At 37.5% G+C, this 20,108-nt stretch overlaps 1 protein-coding gene across 12 annotated transcripts in view; it reads left to right on the top strand.

Moving 5' to 3' along the window:
• The window catches only part of DYRK1A (dual specificity tyrosine phosphorylation regulated kinase 1A), a 236,629-nt gene that overhangs the window by 200,105 nt on the left and 16,416 nt on the right, over positions 1-20,108 (top strand). For 11 of the 12 annotated variants that reach the window (XM_054504094.2, XM_064578924.1, XM_045902458.3 and 8 more), the window contains 6 exons: positions 3,054-3,173; positions 5,317-5,505; positions 9,177-9,324; positions 13,658-13,944; positions 16,481-16,627; positions 18,402-18,542. In XM_054504094.2, coding sequence (XP_054360069.1) covers positions 3,054-3,173; positions 5,317-5,505; positions 9,177-9,324; positions 13,658-13,944; positions 16,481-16,627; positions 18,402-18,542 — 1,032 coding nt within the window. The remainder of the gene's footprint in view (positions 1-3,053; positions 3,174-5,316; positions 5,506-9,176; positions 9,325-13,657; positions 13,945-16,480; positions 16,628-18,401; positions 18,543-20,108) is intronic. The other variant, XM_054504095.2, reaches the window with a different exon arrangement.

The raw sequence follows: 20,108 nt of genomic DNA, 5'->3' as shown, positions 1-20,108 counted from the left end.
GTCTGGTCTGAAGGCCGATTGTTTGTGGGCAGAACACATCTGGTTTATGTATACAGATGCTCCTGAAGTAGTAATTTCTATTGTGAGAACTACATAAGAAAAGTAAGGTATTTAGAATTAGCTAATCATTTGGCCTCATAGGCAGAGTTGGCCAACTTTGGAAAGAGGTTAGCGATATTTTATAAAATGGCAAGCACACGGCACACGCTCCTATTGAGCGCGGGAAAACCATCGTTACTCAGTCAAAATTATGTTCCTATCCAGTTTCTTGTATGTCCTGTATATTAAAAATTGGTGTCTTGATTGTGTGATTTTGGTGTGTTGAGTGAGAATAATTATTCGTGGAAAGATGTAGTCACTGGTTCTGTTTTTCAGATGTTTGAAATACCAGTGGAATTGTAGATGGGCAAGTTAAAAACTTAAAACACATTCACAGTTTTGTATATGACTTTTTAATAAATTCATATGCTTATTTTGTTGGTGTTTATTAAGCATAACTCAATTATGTTGTCCTACAAGTAGCCTAAAAATGACTCAACTAAAAGGGTTACAATGGAGGCCTAAACATGACCAGGACCTCTTGGCCTAGTGTTACGGTGTAGAGCCTGGGACTTTGCAGGATCTCGGATCCCATCTTACCTGTGCTCTCTATGAGCTGGGGAGCTTTTGGGCAAGCAGTTCACATCAGAGACTTGGGTTTCGCATTTGTAAGCTGGTGACAGGAAAACTACGCATTCTCAGGAGATTGTTGAGAGGATTATATGAGAGATGCAAAAATATGTATGCTCCTAATAGAGTGTGTAGCAAATACTTGCTACTCTAACTTTATTATTAATGACTTAAGCAATCATTTGTTTCTAACAGTTATACCTCCTGTCAACTTCTCTTACAGTAGTAACATAATACCTCACTGGTTGAGGTTCTGTGAGACCTCATAGTGGGGTGTGGCTGCGTTCCAGCACTCCCAAGAAGGGTCTTGTTGGAGTAAATTCCCTGCATGAAAACAATGCCAGGGTCTTAAAAAATAAAAAAGGAAATTTGTGAAGGGAAACCTTTTCCAGTATTTTAAATGCTTATAGCATTCATTAACATAAAAATAATTGACATGCTTATTACCAATATTGTTTATTCATTAAATTACATCTCTAAGGAATAGTATAAGAATAAAATGTCCTGTGAACCTCACTGTACATACTCTTTATATTTAGCAAAATGAAACTGTATATATTTGAAAAATTCAGTAATTCAGATTTACTTATTAATTGCTGCTATCTTTTCAGATAAGTAGTTATAACCACTGAAGATTTTTACCCCCTTAAACCTTATTTGGAACCTTAAGGAGGAGAGGATCATGAGAAAAGATAATTACTAACTTACTATAGTAATTCAGTAAATTTGCCATCTGGATAACAGCTTTTTAGAGTTTGAGTATAGAGGCAGAGGAAACTGAAATTAATATTGGTTTCAGAGAACATGTACCTGGGAAACTGCCATGATCATTCCATCTTTTCATACCAAGGGGATGGTGATTCTTTCCTGTTAGGTCCACTGTCACCTTACAGACAACTCTCTTTTTAGTTAGTGTGGGTTAAGTTGGTTAATTATCCCAAAACTCCAGACATTTCTGTGAGGCCTTGGTATGATGCATTTGCTGTCTCTCAGCACGTCAAATTGACCTGAGCATCCTTGGAGAGGGGCTGTGCTCTAGGGGCTTCTGGCTCAGTAGATTTTCCTGGCTTCAGTGTCTGTGAGAGCTAGACAGGAACCCATGGATGGCTAGTGGTGGTGACTGTAGGTACCTTGATATAATTAATTGGTTTTGAGGATCTGTTGATCCTAGTTGGGACCCCTTTACTGGTGGAAGAGTAGGGTATGAACAGTAGTCCAGGATCATTGACATGCCATTTCAGTATGTGTATGGAGGGTGGTCTCTGCTCTATCCCCCATCTAGCAGGAAGCTCACAGTTGAACTCTGACTACCTATTGGATGATGAAGGAGATGCAGTTTAGAATTAGGGCGGGGTTAGGGAGGGTTGTTAATGGAATATGGTTGAAATTAGTTTTTAAAAGTTTCATGAGCTTTAAGGTGTTTTCTGCAACTTATTTGTGATCAGCTCCTAATGTAATTGTAAGTAGAGATTTTGGTATAATGGATTCATTTGTTTATTCAACAGATATTTATTAAACATCTATGTGCCCACCACTGTTTTAGGCAAAGGGAATACAACGCTGAACAAAGGAATCCCTGACCTCATGGAGTTTTTCGTGTAGTGGAAGGAGAAGGAGAAAAAACTAAAACCAGTAATGAGTAAATATAGTATATCAGGTGGTGATAGGTGCTAAGGGGGAAAGGGAATATGGAGGGTAAGGTCGGGCATGTTATCATGAGAATGTTTTCCTCAGTTGTGTTAAAAAAAAAAAACAAGTGCAGGGGCTCCTGGGTGGCTCAGTTGGTTAAGTGTCTGACTCTTGATCCTAGCTCAGGTCTTGATCTCAAGAACGGGGAGCCCACTTTAAAAAAAAAAGAAAGAAACAAGTACTCTCAGCTAGAGTCTGGGGGTGCTGGGAGCTGCACTTCTGCAGTGCCATGCTCTGCTCCTGCTCCATGGCCGCCTTGCTTTGCTTCGTGGGGCCAAGTGGGTCCTGAAATCCTGTCCTGGGAAGCCAAACGTGGGGTTTGTCTTTGTCTTTGCCTGCTGTCAACCAAGTGAGGCTTTAGGAATAATTCAGGAGCTTTTCCTTGTATGGTGGAGAAGCCCTCTTTGGGCAGCATCCTGTGTGTCTCCTGGCCCCCGGGGGTCTGCTCCTACTGTTTAATCTGAGGAACAAGATCGAAAGCCTTGGGCAGCTGGCACATTATCTTCTAATTTCATTTATTTGTTCCAGTGGTTGTCCTCATTGGAATCCGGTTGAAAGAGATAACTGAGAGAGGATGTATAATCTTCTAATGTAGTTGTCTTTTTTTTTTTAATACATACACACAGGTTGCAGAAGAGAAGGGATTTATACCAGTGAAGTATAGTTAAAGTGCTAGTTTTTTCTGTCTATTTAAGGTGATGCCTGATATTGTCATGTTACAGAGGCGGATGCCCCAAACCTTCCGTGATCCAGCAACTGCTCCCTTGAGAAAACTTTCTGTTGACTTGATCAAAACATATAAGCATATTAATGAGGTAAGACTACTGATTTGTTTTAACAGCATATCTTACAATAGACCAGGACAGAAAAGTTATTTTGTGGCCCCTTTAAATACAGTAAACTTTATTCCCAGTGATTGTAATATTGCTGATTATTGGTAAGTTAATGATTTATAGATAATATAATTATAATCATGTAAAAGAAAAAAGATCTATTAACAGAGACTGCCAAAAATTAAGATACTTGGGGATAACTTCTAAAGTTGTTTTTAATATATGGTAAGATATTATTTCTGTAACAACTCAGAAGAAAGGAAGGGAATAATGACACTGTAAAATTATATATATGTTAGAATTTTGTTTAAGTTTTTATATATCTGTTTCTGTTTTTGCCATGGATGTCAGGAAGCTCAGAGATCTATTTAATACCCATTTAACAGGCATTTGTCCTAGTTTATTTGATATATTTATATTTCTGTGGTTTTAAATTGTCTTTTAAATTTTTATGTGTGTTCTTTTATTGTAAGATACTTGAAAGCCTTTTTGGTGGATGTAAATAGAATAAAAAAAAAAACAAAACAAAAACCAGAGCACTTGAATTACTCCTATTCCAACTTGGCCCTTCACTTCCATAACATTTTTTTTCTGGTGTCTTAGACCTTTGACTTAATTGCCATTTGCTTCTAGCCTCAGCTCTAGCTCTGTAATTAATTATGAAATGAACTTTTCTGGAGAAGAGTGGATGTGCTTGTCCCTCCTTTCCTCTTCATGGGAGCCCTGCGTCCTGTCCTTCTAAAGGCTTCTCTACCAGCTCTAGAGCCGTTTAACTAAAAGGATGTTCTTATTCTTAAGTATGTGTAAATTTTACTGCAGTTTGACGCTGTTTAATGCCAGTGTCGTTCTGTTACTGTGGCAGTGTGGCAAGAGAAGATGTGCCAAACTAGCTTTTGATTACTTGAAAACTCTGATAAATTATTAACAGTTTATTCATGTCAGTTTGTTAATATCTGGAAATTGTTAACAAAGCTATTGTTACGCTTTGGTGAAAAAAGTTTCACAGTAGCTTTGCTGAAGCTTGTTTTTAACTGTTTGGCCACCTTGTAAACAAGCGTTGTTCTGATGTTATTCTATGCAGTGTACCTTATAATTTCCTCAGTTAGTTACCAGTTACTTGGACTATTGCCTAGTCTACCTGTTATTTTTTACTGGTATTAGAAACAGTTTTGTAAGAAAAACACATAGAAGGAAAAGAACTCAACTGTGATCAGCCACAGGATTAATGGCCTTTAGTGTGGGGGAAGGGAGGGAGTGGCTAGTTTTCACTAATTGTCACTTTGTTAGAGGCTTAAAAACTGGGCGTGTCTCAGAGGGCCTTTTAGTAGAATTTCACTTCATCTATATCTCAACTTTCATATTTAAAACTTTTTGCCTTCTGGGACGCCTGGGTGGCTCAGATGGTGAAGCGTCTGCCTTCGGCTCAGGTCATGATCCCAGGGTCCTGGGAGCCAGTCCCTCATCAGGCTCCCTGCTCAGCGGGGAGTCTGCTTCTCCCTCTGCTTCTGCCTCTCTCTCTGTCTCTCATGAATAAATAAAAGCTTAAAAAAAATAAAACTTTTTGCCTTCAGAGCAAATGTAAAATTGGGATGGACTGGCAGAGGGCATGCAGGATATGGACATGAGGAGGATGAAAATGCTGTTTATTTGGTTTGGCGTTTGCTGATTACATCGGCATCTCTATATATTTTTCCCCCCAAACCCCTCATATTAACTCTTAAGAGCTATGCCACCTCATTGTATACAAATTTTACCCTAGTTTAAGAAATAAATGTAAATCGGGCCCTGTTAGTCTTCTTGAATGGGCTACTTTGGACTAGTCACTTAACATCTATTTATAAAATGTACAAACAGTATTATTGAAAAGTGAATTTCAGGGTAGACATTTTTCATTGGTTATATATCAGTGTTATGTAATTCAGATAGCAACTGTAGAAAATTCTTAATTTCATTTTTTTGTATTTGTTAATGAAGGGTAAAAATTCATCAGTTTCCTCCTGATGGCAGACTTGTCTCATATATATTCTTGATATATATGATATATATGTGTGTATATATGTATATGCCTCCCGCTAACCCCCAAAGATTTAAATTATACAGTAAGCACTGTATACTCTCATTTCAGGTTTACTATGCAAAAAAGAAGCGAAGACACCAACAGGGCCAGGGAGACGATTCTAGTCATAAGAAGGAGCGGAAGGTTTACAATGATGGTTATGATGATGATAACTATGATTATATTGTAAAAAACGGAGAGAAGTGGATGGATCGTTACGAAATTGACTCCTTGATTGGCAAAGGTTCCTTTGGACAGGTAATTTAATGGAAAATGCTGAATTTCCTAAATTAGAACTTCCTAGTGAATCATGTTGTTACACCTTTCCCTCAGTAGTATGCTTTCAGTGTTTGTAAATCCATGTAAACAATGGATATGTGAGTATTTGGATTATCATAGTTCTTTAAAGCTAGTAAAACTACATCAGGTCTAAAAATTCCATTATACTTTCTTTGTCCATATTTACTCTCTAGAGCTATCTAGTGCTTATCTTACTAATGACTGAGTGGTAGATTGTAATCACTAATAGGAAGTATTGCCCCTTTTGTATAGTCTGTAGATGATTCTTTGATGTGGATGCTAGAAATAATTACCTTCCTGTCTGATACTCCTCTTCAGAAAGATAAGAGTTCCGTTGGCACAGCAGGTGCCCTGTCACTTCTTTGGAGTCTGGGAAAGCCAGGGGCTGTGCCCTGGGTTTTCCTCTCACCTTATCTTCTGCTACCAGGCCTTGAAGTGGACAGATGGTCTTTAGGATTTCCTCTTCCTGTTCTCACAGCACCAGTATGGCTGATACTGTGATGGGGTGGTTTGTGATGGAAAGCCTCATTCAGCAGCTTCTGGCAGGAAGAGTGAGGAAGGGGCTTCCCAAGAGACCTGGTGTTTCTCTTCATTTCTGTCCTCTCCTCCACGCACAGCTCTACCCTCCTCACCTGCCCATCCAGCCTCAGTACAAAGCACAAAACCCTGAATACGTCTGTCTCTTGTATCAGCTGTGCTCAGACTGAGAGCCATCACACCTTCGTCCTTGCACTTTTAAGAAACTTTTTCTCTGGCTGTGGACCCCCCAGCTGCTCCCGCTTGTCAGTCCTATCTCATCAAAAGAAACTTTTTCTCTGGCTGTGGACCCCCCAGCTGCTCCCGCTTGTCAGTCCTATCTCATCGAGTCACTCGGTTTGGTTTGGTTTGAGGTGTGCTTTACTGTTGATCGTAGTCTCCTTTGCCTTGCACACTCTGTGTGGTGAGTCCATTATTAACTTGCAGTCCAAACACTTCTTCTGACTTTTCAGTAATGAGGATAGAATGGGGTTCAAAAGGACTTTTCCTGAACTATCTCCTTTTTTGTGTGTGTGGAACCTGCATGCTCTTATTTACCTGTTCCTGCCCTGAGATAAAGGAAAAAATGCCTCTTTTCAACCTGTGAGGGAAAATTCTTCATGTGTCAGTCTAATCATGCTTAGGACAAAAAGTAGATAGTAGGTCATGAGCAGTCACAGGTGTAGACCCAGAAAAATTGTAGCTATTAAACCTGTAAGGAGATACGCGCAAGGTTGCTAGAAGACCTCCGTAATTCCAGTGTGGCTCTTCAAGGCCCTCATGTCACCTACATAAAATACCTGTCCCTTTCCATGATTTCAAGGAATTTCGGTAATTGTACATAACTCAGAGAACTTTTCCTTGATTTGTAAGCTCTTTTTTCTTTGAGTCAGGGTTTCTCAGTATTTTGGGAGTCCTTTTTTATGAAATACTACTTTTTTGTGAGAAGCAGCTTCTTCTCTATCAGTCTGTTAAGGAGAGGCATTTCTGAGGCTCAGCTTTTAGTAAGGCGATGAACAACACCCTAGATAGAGGAATCGCTATCTCCATCTTGAAAATTACACCACCTGTTGAGGCAGTTGCCTTCAACAGGACATTTTTCTAACTAATGTGTTATCTACCATGAAAACTGTGGCCATACAGCAGACTCTCTAAACTTTGTTTTCCTTTTTTTTAGTTTTCCCTAAATAGTTAGTCTTTGAGTTTAGAGTGATGTTTTTCTCCTCCTCTTCACTTTAATTTTCTCATACTTTAATTCCTAAGAGCAAGTGAGCATAATTAGACCTTTGAAAGTAGAGGCCTATTTGGGACATCACACCCCATCTCATCAGGTAAAACTGATGCGTCTCTTAAGCTTAGGGGTGTTCAGGTTCCGGACCTGTCACTCACCCAGTAATGTTTTCCATACTGTCTTGGTCAGACTTTCCCTAAATCTCTGCCAGATCCTTGTCATATAAGGGGCTCCTTCATTTCTTCAGCCAGTGGTTGCTGTCGGTCTTGATTGCACATTTAAATTTCCCAGGGAGCTTTGGGGGGTTGGGGGGGTGTGTTGTGGGGAGAGGACTGGTGCCTAGGCTCCAAACCATTTAAATCAGAATCTCTGTGACTGGATCCTGGGCAGTTTGTAGTTTTTCAAACTGCCTGTTGAATGTGATTCAGGGTCGAAAACCATTGCTTTAGCATTTAGCCAGTTAACTATTTGCTAAGTCAGTAAATAGTTGGGCCCCTGTTGGTGGCCTTTGTCCTGGAGACCATTGGGATCTGGGCATGGAACTGCAACTCTTGGTGCTGTCAATATAGTCAGTGAAACAGAAGAATATCAAAACCACTTGGTCAGATGTTTACATAGGTAGTCTCTGATTTTAAAGACAATAGATAGTATTTTTTAGAATTGGGTGAAACCAGAAATCATTGCATTTTTCATTCTAAGTTTGATTTTAACTGAACCATTTACAGTCCTTGACAGTGTATCTCACCTTGACTGATGTTCCATTCTCTTCCTCCCCTCCAGTGGGACTCAGCCTACACATCGGAATCACATTGGGTTCTCCCTACATCTCCAGACTTTGTGAATGTGCTAGAAAATGGATAAAGCTATTGCCTGTTCAGACTACATAGATTATAAATATGAATTAGGTTTTAATCAGTTATAGTGGGTTGTTTCTGATTTGTGGATAGTTTTATCTATGCATTGATTTACTAAGTTTTATGTAAATCTCTTTGTTAATAATATGAAACTCCTTTTAAATGAGTAAAATTAAAACGAGAGGTGTACATGGTAATTGGCTCATGAGCACTCCACTTCCCTTGGCATTGATTCTGTAACTATCAAGACCATCTGATTGTGGCTTTTAACTTTTATCATGGAACTTTCCTGGTCATTTGTATTAGATTTGTCTTTTGTTTAAATACCTGTGTTTTAATTTATGAAAATCTAATTTAAGGTTAGGAAGTTATCTACATTTTTCAAATGACTTAGAACCTTTTAAATATTTTATGTGTATGATTGAGATTTAAACCAAGTTCTTTCTCCCATTAAAAGAAGAGTTAGAAGAATTGTTCTTACAGTGGGGTTATTCAGTAAGAAAGGTAAAAAGCCAAAGCACTTGACAGGATTTATTACTTACTTCTGGAGGAAAAGAGTTAATCTAGCTTTGTTAAAAGAAAGTGATATTGTGGATATTTAGAAATACTGTAAGGATACAAAAGAAATTTGATTGAAAAGATTGACTTTGGGACGCCTGGGTGGCTCAGTCGAGTAAGCAAGCGTCTGCCTGTGGCTCAGGTTGTGATCTTGGGGTTCTGGGATCGGCCTGTGTGGGGCTTCCTGCTCAGCGGGGAGTCTGTTTCTTCTCCTTCTCCCCCTCCCACCAGTCGTGCTCACATGCTCTCTCTCAAATAAAGAAATAAAATCTTTAAAAAAAAGATTGACTTAAAATTGACTGTAAAGTAATAAATGGATGATACTGAATGGAAATGAATAGGACCTCTTCTACTTAAGGAGGTCAGAAAAATGAGAATTAGGTGAATATACAATTAAGGTGAATTGTAAAATGTTAGGAAATTATGGCCACTAATGAAACAGAGAATTATTCATCTTTTTTCTCTTTTAGGTTGTAAAGGCATATGATCGTGTGGAGCAAGAATGGGTTGCCATTAAAATAATAAAGAACAAGAAGGCTTTTCTAAATCAAGCCCAGATAGAAGTGCGACTTCTTGAGCTCATGAACAAACATGACACTGAAATGAAATACTACATAGGTAAACAAACAGGAAAACAAAGCCATGTGTTCTCATATGGACCAGAAGTTTGAGTTAACGGTTATTTATGTATGAAAATATGTTGATTTTTATCTTAAAGTGCTGGGTTAAAAATTCAACTTTTTATTTCTGTTGGAGGGCGTAGATTTATGTAAATTACTTGATCTGGCAGTAATATTCTAGATCTTGGGGAATGTGCCTTCCAGGTGGTGTTTGATTTAGAAACAAACAAGAATAGTGTCATAATTTGCAACTTACTAGTGCCATTTGTTTGCTTTAATGATGCACTTTTATCCAGGGGTCCTCTTTTTGGTAACTTTAACCATTTCTAATATAGCTTAGAAATTAGAAGTAAGCTAACATATTATAGAACCAGTTTTGGAATGTGTGAGCCAAGATCTCAGGCTCCTCCCCAGGCTCTGTCAGTTTGGCAGCATTAGAAGCTGTTAAGACTTAAAAACTACAGCAGAAAAGAGGTGTAATAGCCACTTTTTAATGAACTGCTATCATATTCCTCGTGCTTTTCTCCATCATCTGTAATAGTCATATCAGTCCTGTAGGAAAGTGGTGGAATCCTTATATTATAGACAGTTTATACAAAGAATAACATAACCAAGTTCCCATGGCTCTGCAGCTAGCATCTGAAACTACTTCTGCCTGAGTCTAGACTAGACTGTGTTTGTTTCATTGTCTTATAGTGTTTCTCCTGAAAACGAAAAGGAGATAGAAGAATTATGAAAATAGTGAAGCTAGGGGCACCTGGGTGGCTCAGTTGGTTAAGCATCTGCCTTCAGATCAGGTCGTGATCTCAGGGTCCTGGGATTGAGCCCTGCAATGGGCTTCCTACTCAGTAGGGAGTCTGTTTCTCCCTTTCCCTCTCACTCTGCCCCTCCCTTGTGCTCTCTCTCTCTTTCTCAAATAAGTAAAAATCTTTAAAAACATTAGTGAAGTCTAGGATCAGTTGATATATGGGCATAACATAAATAATTATGCCTTCGTTAATACTGTTCTCAGTCAAATCTGTGATGCTAATGATTGTAAGACCCCATTATTTTATGTGCCACTGAGAAATTGTTGCCAAGTACAAATGTAAGATGCCATCAATTTTAGGATTGAGACCTTAGGATCAATTAACTATAGAAGTTCCTGTAGGCATGTATACATAGCAACTGTTGTTCAGAAATGTTGGCTTTACCTGATAAACATAAGGTTAAATTTTATGTAACAACTTGTTATGAGTAAGTAGGGCATTATGGTTCTTTAGTTTGTCCAAAACGGTGGAAACAAAAAAAATGGATGTTTAAAAATGTAAGATTCAGATACCAAGATTAGATTTCATTTATGAACACCCTTCATTCCCCAGTATTACAATAAAATGAGCTTATACTATTAATTTTTCTTTCTTGGTTTCTTCTCTGTAGATATCTGATATCCATAGTAATAACATTTGTATTTAAAACCTTTTCATATTCACTGAGCATTTACTGTTCAGTGTCAGTTATAACTTAGTGTAAGTTTGAGCCTCTTTCCATTCAAGGGACATAGAAGCACAAGATGGACATTCGAAGGATACTTGACTTACAAAGTAATCTGTGGACGTACCTCCCCACTTCTTCCTCCTCACTCTTGTGTATTGTATTTTGAATATTTGCTTAAGTAGTAGAGAAAATGTTGATAGCATTACTGTAACATTTTAATTCTGCCTTATTGAAAGAAAACATGACAAATATATAGTAAGTATTCAATAGGTGCTATCCACTTGGTTGTACATAATGATGCCTGTCATTTTTATTTTTAATAAACTGACTTTAATGATTATTAGTTGTACTAATCATGATAGTTGTTTTTTGGATGAGTTATTTTTTTAAGTTCTAAGGGTGAATGCACAGTGTCTCAAGAAACTGAGGTTCTATATTGGAAGGCAAACAAGAACTTTAGATTTAGACCTCGCCCTGCCAGGAGAGTTGATACTTAAATTTAAGATGTCTCAAAGTCATATTGCTCTTTTATGATATAAATAACTTAGTTTTGTTTTAGAATAAATATAATTTATTCTATTGAGTTTTTTAAGTCTTTGAAACTTTAAAAAAAAAAACTCACCTGTATTACTTGGTACCTGTCATGATCTAGTTAAAAGAAAATTCAGTTTAGGTCTAGAACAGAGTCTTTCTGACCCTCCATTATCCCCAAAGTTCAGTTTAAAAAATACGTTAAATATACTTGTGTTTGAGATTTCTTTGACGGTGTCTTTAGTGCTCAGTACATTGTAGGTACTCAGTAAATGAATAATGAATTGGGAGGTCAAGTGGAACCAAGTGGATTGATCTTCCACTGGAAGAACTTCTTTTCTTTTTTGAAATAGGCTCCATGCCCAGTGTGGGCTTGAACTCATGACCCTGAGATCAAGAGTTGGATGCTTACTGACTGCGCCAGCCAGGCGCCCCCATTCGAAGAACTTTCTAATCACAGAGCTTCTTAAAGGAATTTTTATAATTACACTGGAATTCTGGCATCAGTTACTTTTTTGCGTTCTTTTTTGTGATCATTGCTTAATCAAATTAAAACTCTTGACCATGTCTCTGGGGGGTGTCTTTATTGCATGTGAAGCTCTGTTTTTAGTATTAAACCTATGAACTTCAGTGATTAAGAGCAGCTATTACACATTTTTTTTTTTTTTAAGATTTTATTTATTTTTTAGAGAGCGAGAGAGAAACAGCATGAGAGGGGCAAGGGTCAGAGGGAGAAGCAGGCTCCCCGCTGAGCCGGGAGCCCGATGTGGGACTCGATCCCAGGACCCTGGGATCATGACCTGAGCCGAAGGCAGACGCTTAACCATCTGAGCCACCCAGGCGCCCGATATTACACATTCTTTTTTTTTTTTTTTAAGATTTTTTTTTTTTTTATTTGAGAGAGAGAGCACAAGAGGGGGGAGCGGGAGAGGGAGAAGCAGACTCCCTGCCGAGCAGGGAGCCCAATGCGGGACTCGATCCCGGGACTCCAGGATCATGACCTGAGCCGAAGGCAGTCGCTTAACCACCTGAGCCACCCAGGCGCCCCCCGATATTACACATTCTTAAATAACCTTTTAAGGATTCTTTTTATTTGTAAAAATAAAAGTGTTGAGTTGTACTGAGGACTCCTATAGAGCTATGTAGTATTTGTATCGTTATTTATCCTAACTTTGGATCATGTGTATCAAGAATGATGTAAAAGCAGTGTTGATGTGCACTGCTCCCCAGGAGGCAGTCCAGGACAACACAGTGTATCCCTCGTTCTCAGGGACCAGACCTTGAATACCAACACAGGTTATTCCAGATAGATCTATAGAGAAACCTGTTTTTAGGAAACTAAAAGACCAAGATGAAGGTAACCTTGACAGATGGTGGTTTTATGTCATTCCATTTGAGTTACAGGTGTTCAGTTTGGTACATATAACAATTTTACAGTGAAGGGCAGCACTTTATTGAATGACCTCATCTGATGCGTAGTGTTAGTACTAAAAGCACAATCTTTGAAGCAATTTAGTGAGTATTAAGCCTTTTTAGAGGGTCAGCAGTGATAGCATGTAATGGCTTCTATGCTCTTTTCTCATTCATAAGCCTGCTTATAATTTCTTCTTGTGATTGAGCTCTATTTTCAAGTTTTCCCAGACCTCAGTTGTGCACAAGATATAACATGTACCAGTTTGATGAACATAATCAAATGCCTTGATTATGAACTCTAGTATCTTGTAAAGCATGCTTTTCAAGTATTTGTTGTATTTGCCTAAAAGACAAAAAGATCTATGTCTTCCTTTGACAGTTGTTGCAGAAAATTACTAGTGAGATCTAAGGCTCAGCACAGTGGAATGTGGACATGTATCAGAGCCTGAAAGCCTTCCCAGAGACAGCTGCCAAGTACAGCATTTTCACAACCTGGAGATCCCAGTGGGTGGAGCTTAGGTGAAGTTGTGAGGTTGGGCTCTGAGGAAGAAAAAATGCTTTCTTGTAGAAGTGAGCGTGAAATTACTGAAGTATTCTTAGTACTGTTTGTCACTTTGCTACTTGTGTTTTCAGACCTTTTTTTTTTTTTTAAGCAAAGCATTTTGGTGGTACTTCTTACATTATATTGTTTATTGGCAGACACCACACCTGTTTAATTCAGCAGATGAACAATTTAGATATTCCCGACTGATTATAGAATGTGCTGTCACTGCAGAATGCCGATCTCCAAATTTTAACTTGATTTTCACTCTACATTTGACATTGAAATGTTGGAGATTGAGAGTTCATGCATACATTATTCTCATTTTATTGGTATGTATAATTTAAAATGAAACTTTTTTCTCTTTCAGTGCATTTGAAACGCCACTTTATGTTTCGAAACCATCTCTGTTTAGTTTTTGAAATGCTGTCGTACAACCTCTATGACTTGTTGAGGAACACCAATTTTCGAGGTGTCTCTTTGAACCTAACACGAAAGTTTGCACAACAGATGTGCACTGCACTGCTTTTCCTTGCGACTCCAGAACTTAGTATCATTCACTGTGACCTAAAACCTGAGAATATCCTTCTTTGTAACCCCAAACGCAGTGCAATCAAGATCGTTGACTTTGGCAGTTCTTGTCAATTGGGGCAGAGGGTAAGTATATTCAGGACTTGTGAATTAAAATAGAATTAGGTAAAACAGTGTTGGTAGATACTTGAAATGTTATTAATATGTATACAATTTGGAGGTAATTACAGGATGGTTATCCTCAAAATGTGCCACTCTAGTCACATTGTGTTGAAACCTGTTTTGGGGACATAGCACTTAAAATGCAAATATAAGATTCTGAATTAGAAGGTATTGGTTTTTTTAAAAGTAGATTTTTAAAAATTATATGTATGCCTAAGAGGCAGAGAGAATAGGAGATGAGTTAATTAAGTGTTAGGTGATTTGCAGCTATATTTTGCAAGTAGAGGTGTTAGTATGAATTTGGGGATATTCCAATACTAGAACATTGAATCCTTGCTGTGAAATTCTTCTCTAAAGATAGATCAAGATAAATGGTTTTCTCCAAAAACTGATGGGTTTAAAAACATACAGGTAATTTTACATTACACATGGTGATACAGTATAGAAATTACGCAGTTGGTTAGACATACTTGTTTTGATAAATAAGTTTAAATCTTTTTTCCCCTATATAAATTCTGACACTTGTCCAAACTGGTTTTCCTCAGACTGCTAAAAACAGACCTTTCTGTAGCAATGATATAGATTTACGTTTAGCTGATTTAAGAAAGCAGATTTTTCCTACTATTCTTTCTAGTGTTATGAAAGCTACTCTTAACAGTGTTTCACATATAAAGTAGAAGTGATAGGTTGCTTTCTTCTTGAAAGGAATTAAAATCATCACTTGGTAATATTTTACTCATTTCAAACACTGTTCCTATTTACTTGCAAGTACTGAAACTGCATTTCTTGGGGAAAAAAAAGAAAAACTACAAGTAACATTCAGATACTATTTCATACGGTCTTTCTAGCTTTTGTTTTTCCAAATTAGTGAGAGTTCTTGTCCTGTGCAACTTTTTTCCGTGTTTTAAATATGGCTGGTTAATTTGATCATGAAGATTTATAGTCCGCTAACCAGGATTATCAGGCTTGTTCTTTTCTGCAACTTACTCATGGTAATGGTGTTATATAGATCACTGAAATAAATTGAAGGAGTAGGAAGCAAAGTTTGCAGTTTCAGATGCCTCTGAAAATCAGGAGCTGTTCATAGTTGTTAATGTGGGATAAAGTATATTGTGAATGGAAAATACATGCCCATCTTGAGAGTCATTTGAATAAATTTAGATTTGGAAAAATTTTCCCCCCACTTAAACAAAATCATGTGTTCTGTACTAATATCAAACACTACTATGTCTCTCCAGCCAAACTTAGACAACTATCCTTCTAGCTCAGTGAGGTTTGAACTGTGTGAGCGTATCAGATTAGAATGAGAGATCCTTTCTAAAATACACACGCAGTGCGTGGCCCTGCACTAGATATACTGGCTCAGTCTCACAAGGTGGCAGGGCAGGGGTATTTCAGGGGGATTTTGGTGCACAACCTCTCAGATGACCCAGCCACTGCTTTAACCAAACCGAATGGATGATTGACAAACTTCCTTGCATAAGCTAGGGAATAAGACAATCTCAGTAGTAGGGAGTCTTTGGGGCTTACCAGTGCTGTTGGCTTGTAGAACTTGGGAATGTAATACTTCTTCCTGGTCCCTTTGGTCAGTTTCTTTACTCTAACAAGGCATTAATGTTGGGTTGACCTGCTTATGGGGGGCATCAGGTTATTCTTGGAGATTTGACTGGAGTTTTAGGTGGGAGCCACAAAAGCGTTCATGGGAAAGCAGCACCGTGCTGCTGGCCGCCTAGTTAGTGTTAAGTGAGGAAGTTAGGAGGATTTTGTTTTCTTTCTCTTTTTAAATAAAACTTTGTTTTCACAATATTTCTAGATATAAATTTACAATGGCTAAGTGAAGATGAAATGGTTTTTTTTAAGACATTCTCTGATTACTTCATTGAAAATTAACCATTTCAAGATTTTCTAAGAAGTTTTAGATTGAGGGGGAAGAGGACAGGGAGGGAAGGAAGTGATTGGTCAGAAACTACTCCCAGTTGAATTTTATGTAGCAATGCTTCTCAGATTTATCTGTGAGACTAGTACAATGTAGATACCTGAATTTTCATTTACATTGTACAGAGTTTGACTTAATGCTGAAATACATTCTTTAGGTGAATTTAAATACAATTTAGTCCTTAAATTAATGGTAAACGAAGTGCCAGCCATAGCAGGAAAGAATAATTAATAAGGAAAAACTGTTCTCAATAATGTCTTTTTTCTAATAAGACATAATTATTTGTTTTAAGGTGTGTATCTTGATTACCAGTTAGGATTGCACTAAATGGGAGGACTTGAATTGTTGTATGTTTTGTATTTCACAGAGTAACCCCTCTCTTGAAATGTTTAGTCGTTTAAATAATATTTGCAGCAGAAGGTTGAAATCACTAAATGGAACCCAAGTTTAGGAGTTAGCCAATTATTTTTTCTGTTAATATTAGATAAGTGTACTTAATTCATTGTGGAGCATAATTAAACAAAACTTACGTTGGAATTAATATGATATTGAAATATATTTCAGATATACCAGTATATTCAGAGTCGCTTTTATCGGTCTCCAGAGGTGCTACTGGGAATGCCTTACGACCTTGCTATTGACATGTGGTCCCTTGGGTGTATTTTGGTTGAAATGCACACTGGAGAACCTCTGTTCAGTGGAGCCAATGAGGTATATGATGGATTGCTTTCAAAACTCTGTTTGTTTTCATAACTTCTTTTTGTTTTTAATCAATGACAGTGTAATCTGAAAATTGTTTTTAAGAAAAGATGTCTATTAATTTAAATATTCAAATGTTGGGACAGTTTTGAATTTAGGATTTGAGATGGGTAGTGAGATCTTTTAATTTGCTATTAAGGAGAATAGTAAGTTAGTAAATGTTAAGCATTCTGGTTTAAATTTTACAGATTTTAGGTATAATGTAATGAAAATGATGATGAAAGGCATGAGGGCCACCCTGAGAACAATGTAAACATCACTGTAAATTTTGAGAGTTGATTTGGAATTTAAGAAGTGATGACCAGTAGCCTTGATAGGTATTTGATCTGAATAATTGAGGGTGAATTAGGATTATAGAATTTTACAGCTACAGACGATGTGTAATTCTAATTCATGGGTTTTCAGTCTGTATTCTCAGAAGATGTTTGGAGGTCAGAGGCAGTGCCTAGGAGGGCATGGGAGAGGCCATGCTCTCTGGCAGTCAGAGGAATTGGTTTAAACCTTATGGGGTTTTTCATTTTTTAAAGGAAAGTTAACCATTACAGATCTTGATCAGTCCATGCATTTATAAATAAGAAAGGCCAACAAAATTTAATGACTTACTTATGCTGGGGTAAACAACTGTTAGTATTGTGTCAGAAATCTGTCCCCTCTATCTTGTTAATTCACTCGAACTAAAGCTAGTGAGCCATTCCTGGGCAGTAACTGGCATAGTGTGTGTTTGGTATTGTTTTGTTATTAGTAATATTACCCTGGAAAGTAGTATCTTTTTCATGGGCTTAAACAGTGCTAAATTAAATTGTATTGTATTAATTATAATTATTTATCAGATAAAAATAATTAAATATGATAAACTAATCAATTATATTCTTGTAAATCACCTGAAACTTCAGTGGCTTCCATTTCATTCATTGTAAAAGCCAAGTCTTTTGAGTGGCTCGAATATTCCTACTCCCTCTGACTCCTGCTTTCTCTCTGTGACCTTGCCTCCCCTCACTCTCTCGGTCCCAGCACAGAGCTTTGCTCTGTGGTCCCTTGGAAACAGTAGCCACAGGCACATACTAACTTTGCATTAGTTCTTTCCTGTGCCTGAAAGGCCCTGTCCCCAGGGAGCACGTGGCTCCTTCCCTCACTGCTTTAGCTCTTCGCCCTCCTACATCTTCTCCGTGATCCCCTAGTACCCGTTGCAGTGCCCCTTGTCACTCTCCATCCCTTTAATTTTCTCCATAGTTCTTAGTTGGCATTGGCATAATATATTTAATTACATATTTGTCTATTAGTGATCTCTTTCCCTATAATATAAACTTTTTGGCAGGGATTTTTGTCTGTTTTGTTTATTGCTATGTTCTGCTGAGTGAGGTTTCTAGCATATGGTTAAGACACTTGGTATTTGAGTGAATGAATCCGCACTTAAAAAAGAATACTTGATTCGGTCCATGATTAAGCCTCTGGGGCTTTTTTTTTTTTTTTTGATGGTTATTTGATTTTATGTGTTTATTTAATTATCTGCCCTGTCCTGTGTGGATTGAGGGGACTGCAGGACGGCAGGGATTTTCTCTCTTTTGTTCATGATTGTATGCTCAGTGCTTGGGGGTGTGCGTGAAACACACAGAAGATACTCGGTTTATTTATAATTTATGAATGAATGAATGAATGAGTGGATGAGCAGAAGTAGGATATACTACAGTAGAAGTTACAGGCTTTTTTATTTTTATTTTAAATACAGGTAGATCAGATGAATAAAATAGTGGAAGTTCTGAGTATTCCACCTGCTCATATTCTTGACCAAGCACCAAAAGCAAGAAAGTTCTTTGAGAAGTTGCCAGATGGCACTTGGAACTTAAAGAAGACCAAAGATGGAAAACGGGTAAAATAGGGAAACTTTCTGTTTTTTGAGCCTTTGTTATTTATTTTACTGGAGTGGTCTTTTTATAGCTCATCTTGTGTTTACTTGACATCCGTGTTTTAGTTAACAATTTCATTAATAATTTAGGCGTATTTCTTTAAAAGTTGGGTAGAGTTTGACCTGAACTGTCTGATGGACCAGTGTTTGTTTCATGGTTAGAGTTAAGACTTCATTTTGAAAACTCTTAGTCTGCTTTGTGAGACAGCCGATCAAACCACCCTGCCTCGTTTCAGCAGTAGGATCAGAATCAGTAAGTTTGACCTTTTTTTCTCACAGTGTGGGTCTATAATGAAGTCACAGTTAACAATACAGCAGCTGTGAGCAATAGAGGTCATAATTGCAGTAAATCGCCTTTTTTTTTTTTTTTTTTTTAATTTCAGATGGGAGAAAAGGATTTTTGACTCAGGCAATTTGTGACAAGAATATGAACTGACTAGAGTCCTTGGATAGATTTCAGTGCAGGTTCTTAGGTCAGTGGCATGGATAGCAGGAATGTCATATCTCCAAAATCCTCAGAGTGAGGTTTTCAAATCATTAGGTTTGGTTTAGTAATTTTCTTTTAGCTGAGAACTTTTTTCAGATCCCTAAACAATGTCATTTTAACAGAGTAAATAATGGCAATTTTGCGTCTTGATTTAACTTTTTATGTATTGGAAAATAATCATATTTTGTAATCTAGCTTTTGTGTAGTATAAAATGAATGTAATATATAAATATCTGATTGTATGTGATATGTATACCAGACACCTTGTGATTGTAGTTTTGCATTTTTAACACGTAGGAGATTTTATTTTTGCTCCAGTTTTTATTTGCCCTTGATTTTAGCGATACTGCCACCAGGTGTCATTTCCAGTGAACTGAAGATGATGGTTATTTGCTTTAATTCACCTTCACATAGCTGTGGAGTCTCAACTTTTATAACATTGAGTGATTTTCTTTAGAATATTTAAAAATATATCTGTAATTGTATCTTTCACAGCTGATTTATAACTTTCCGCATCCTGCCTGATTCTCTAAAGTTCCAGGCAATGTAATATTTGGCAGCCAAATTAAGAAAGGGGTGGAAAATACTATGCAGGCCTCCTGAGTCCTTTTGCCTTTATCCACATCGCTAGCTTATCAGGCCTGGCCTCTTTCCTCTTGAACCAAAACACAGCCAGGGAATCCTTCTTAGTTTCCCCAGCATTCAAAGTAGCTCCTACCACTTGATTTGAATTAGCATGGAGGATATGAAACCTCCTTTATGTTTTTTATCTCTCTGCAGTACAGGCTACTACTTTGTCCATTTTGAAGTTTTTGTCGTCTTCTACCAGTTTTTTTTTTTTTTTTTCTAAATAAAACATTCATCCTGTCCATTCATATCTCTGTCTTATAAAACCACAGATAAGCCACTATGGGCTATAACCTATCATTTCTCCCAAATTGAGCTATAATTATTATTTTAAAAAATTATTGGGGGTTGCATTTCAGAAAAGAGTAGATGAATCTTTTCCCTTTTTAAAATTGAAAGTGAGTATCTTAACCTGC

This window comes from Mirounga angustirostris, unplaced genomic scaffold (assembly GCF_029215605.1).
Source record: "Mirounga angustirostris isolate CCGP_5_RB_7025 unplaced genomic scaffold, mMirAng1.0.hap1 SCAF_1, whole genome shotgun sequence".
Classification (NCBI taxonomy): Eukaryota; Metazoa; Chordata; class Mammalia; order Carnivora; family Phocidae; genus Mirounga; species Mirounga angustirostris.
The sequence above is the reverse complement of the archived record's forward strand: the minus strand, read 5'-3'. Positions and strand labels throughout refer to the sequence as shown.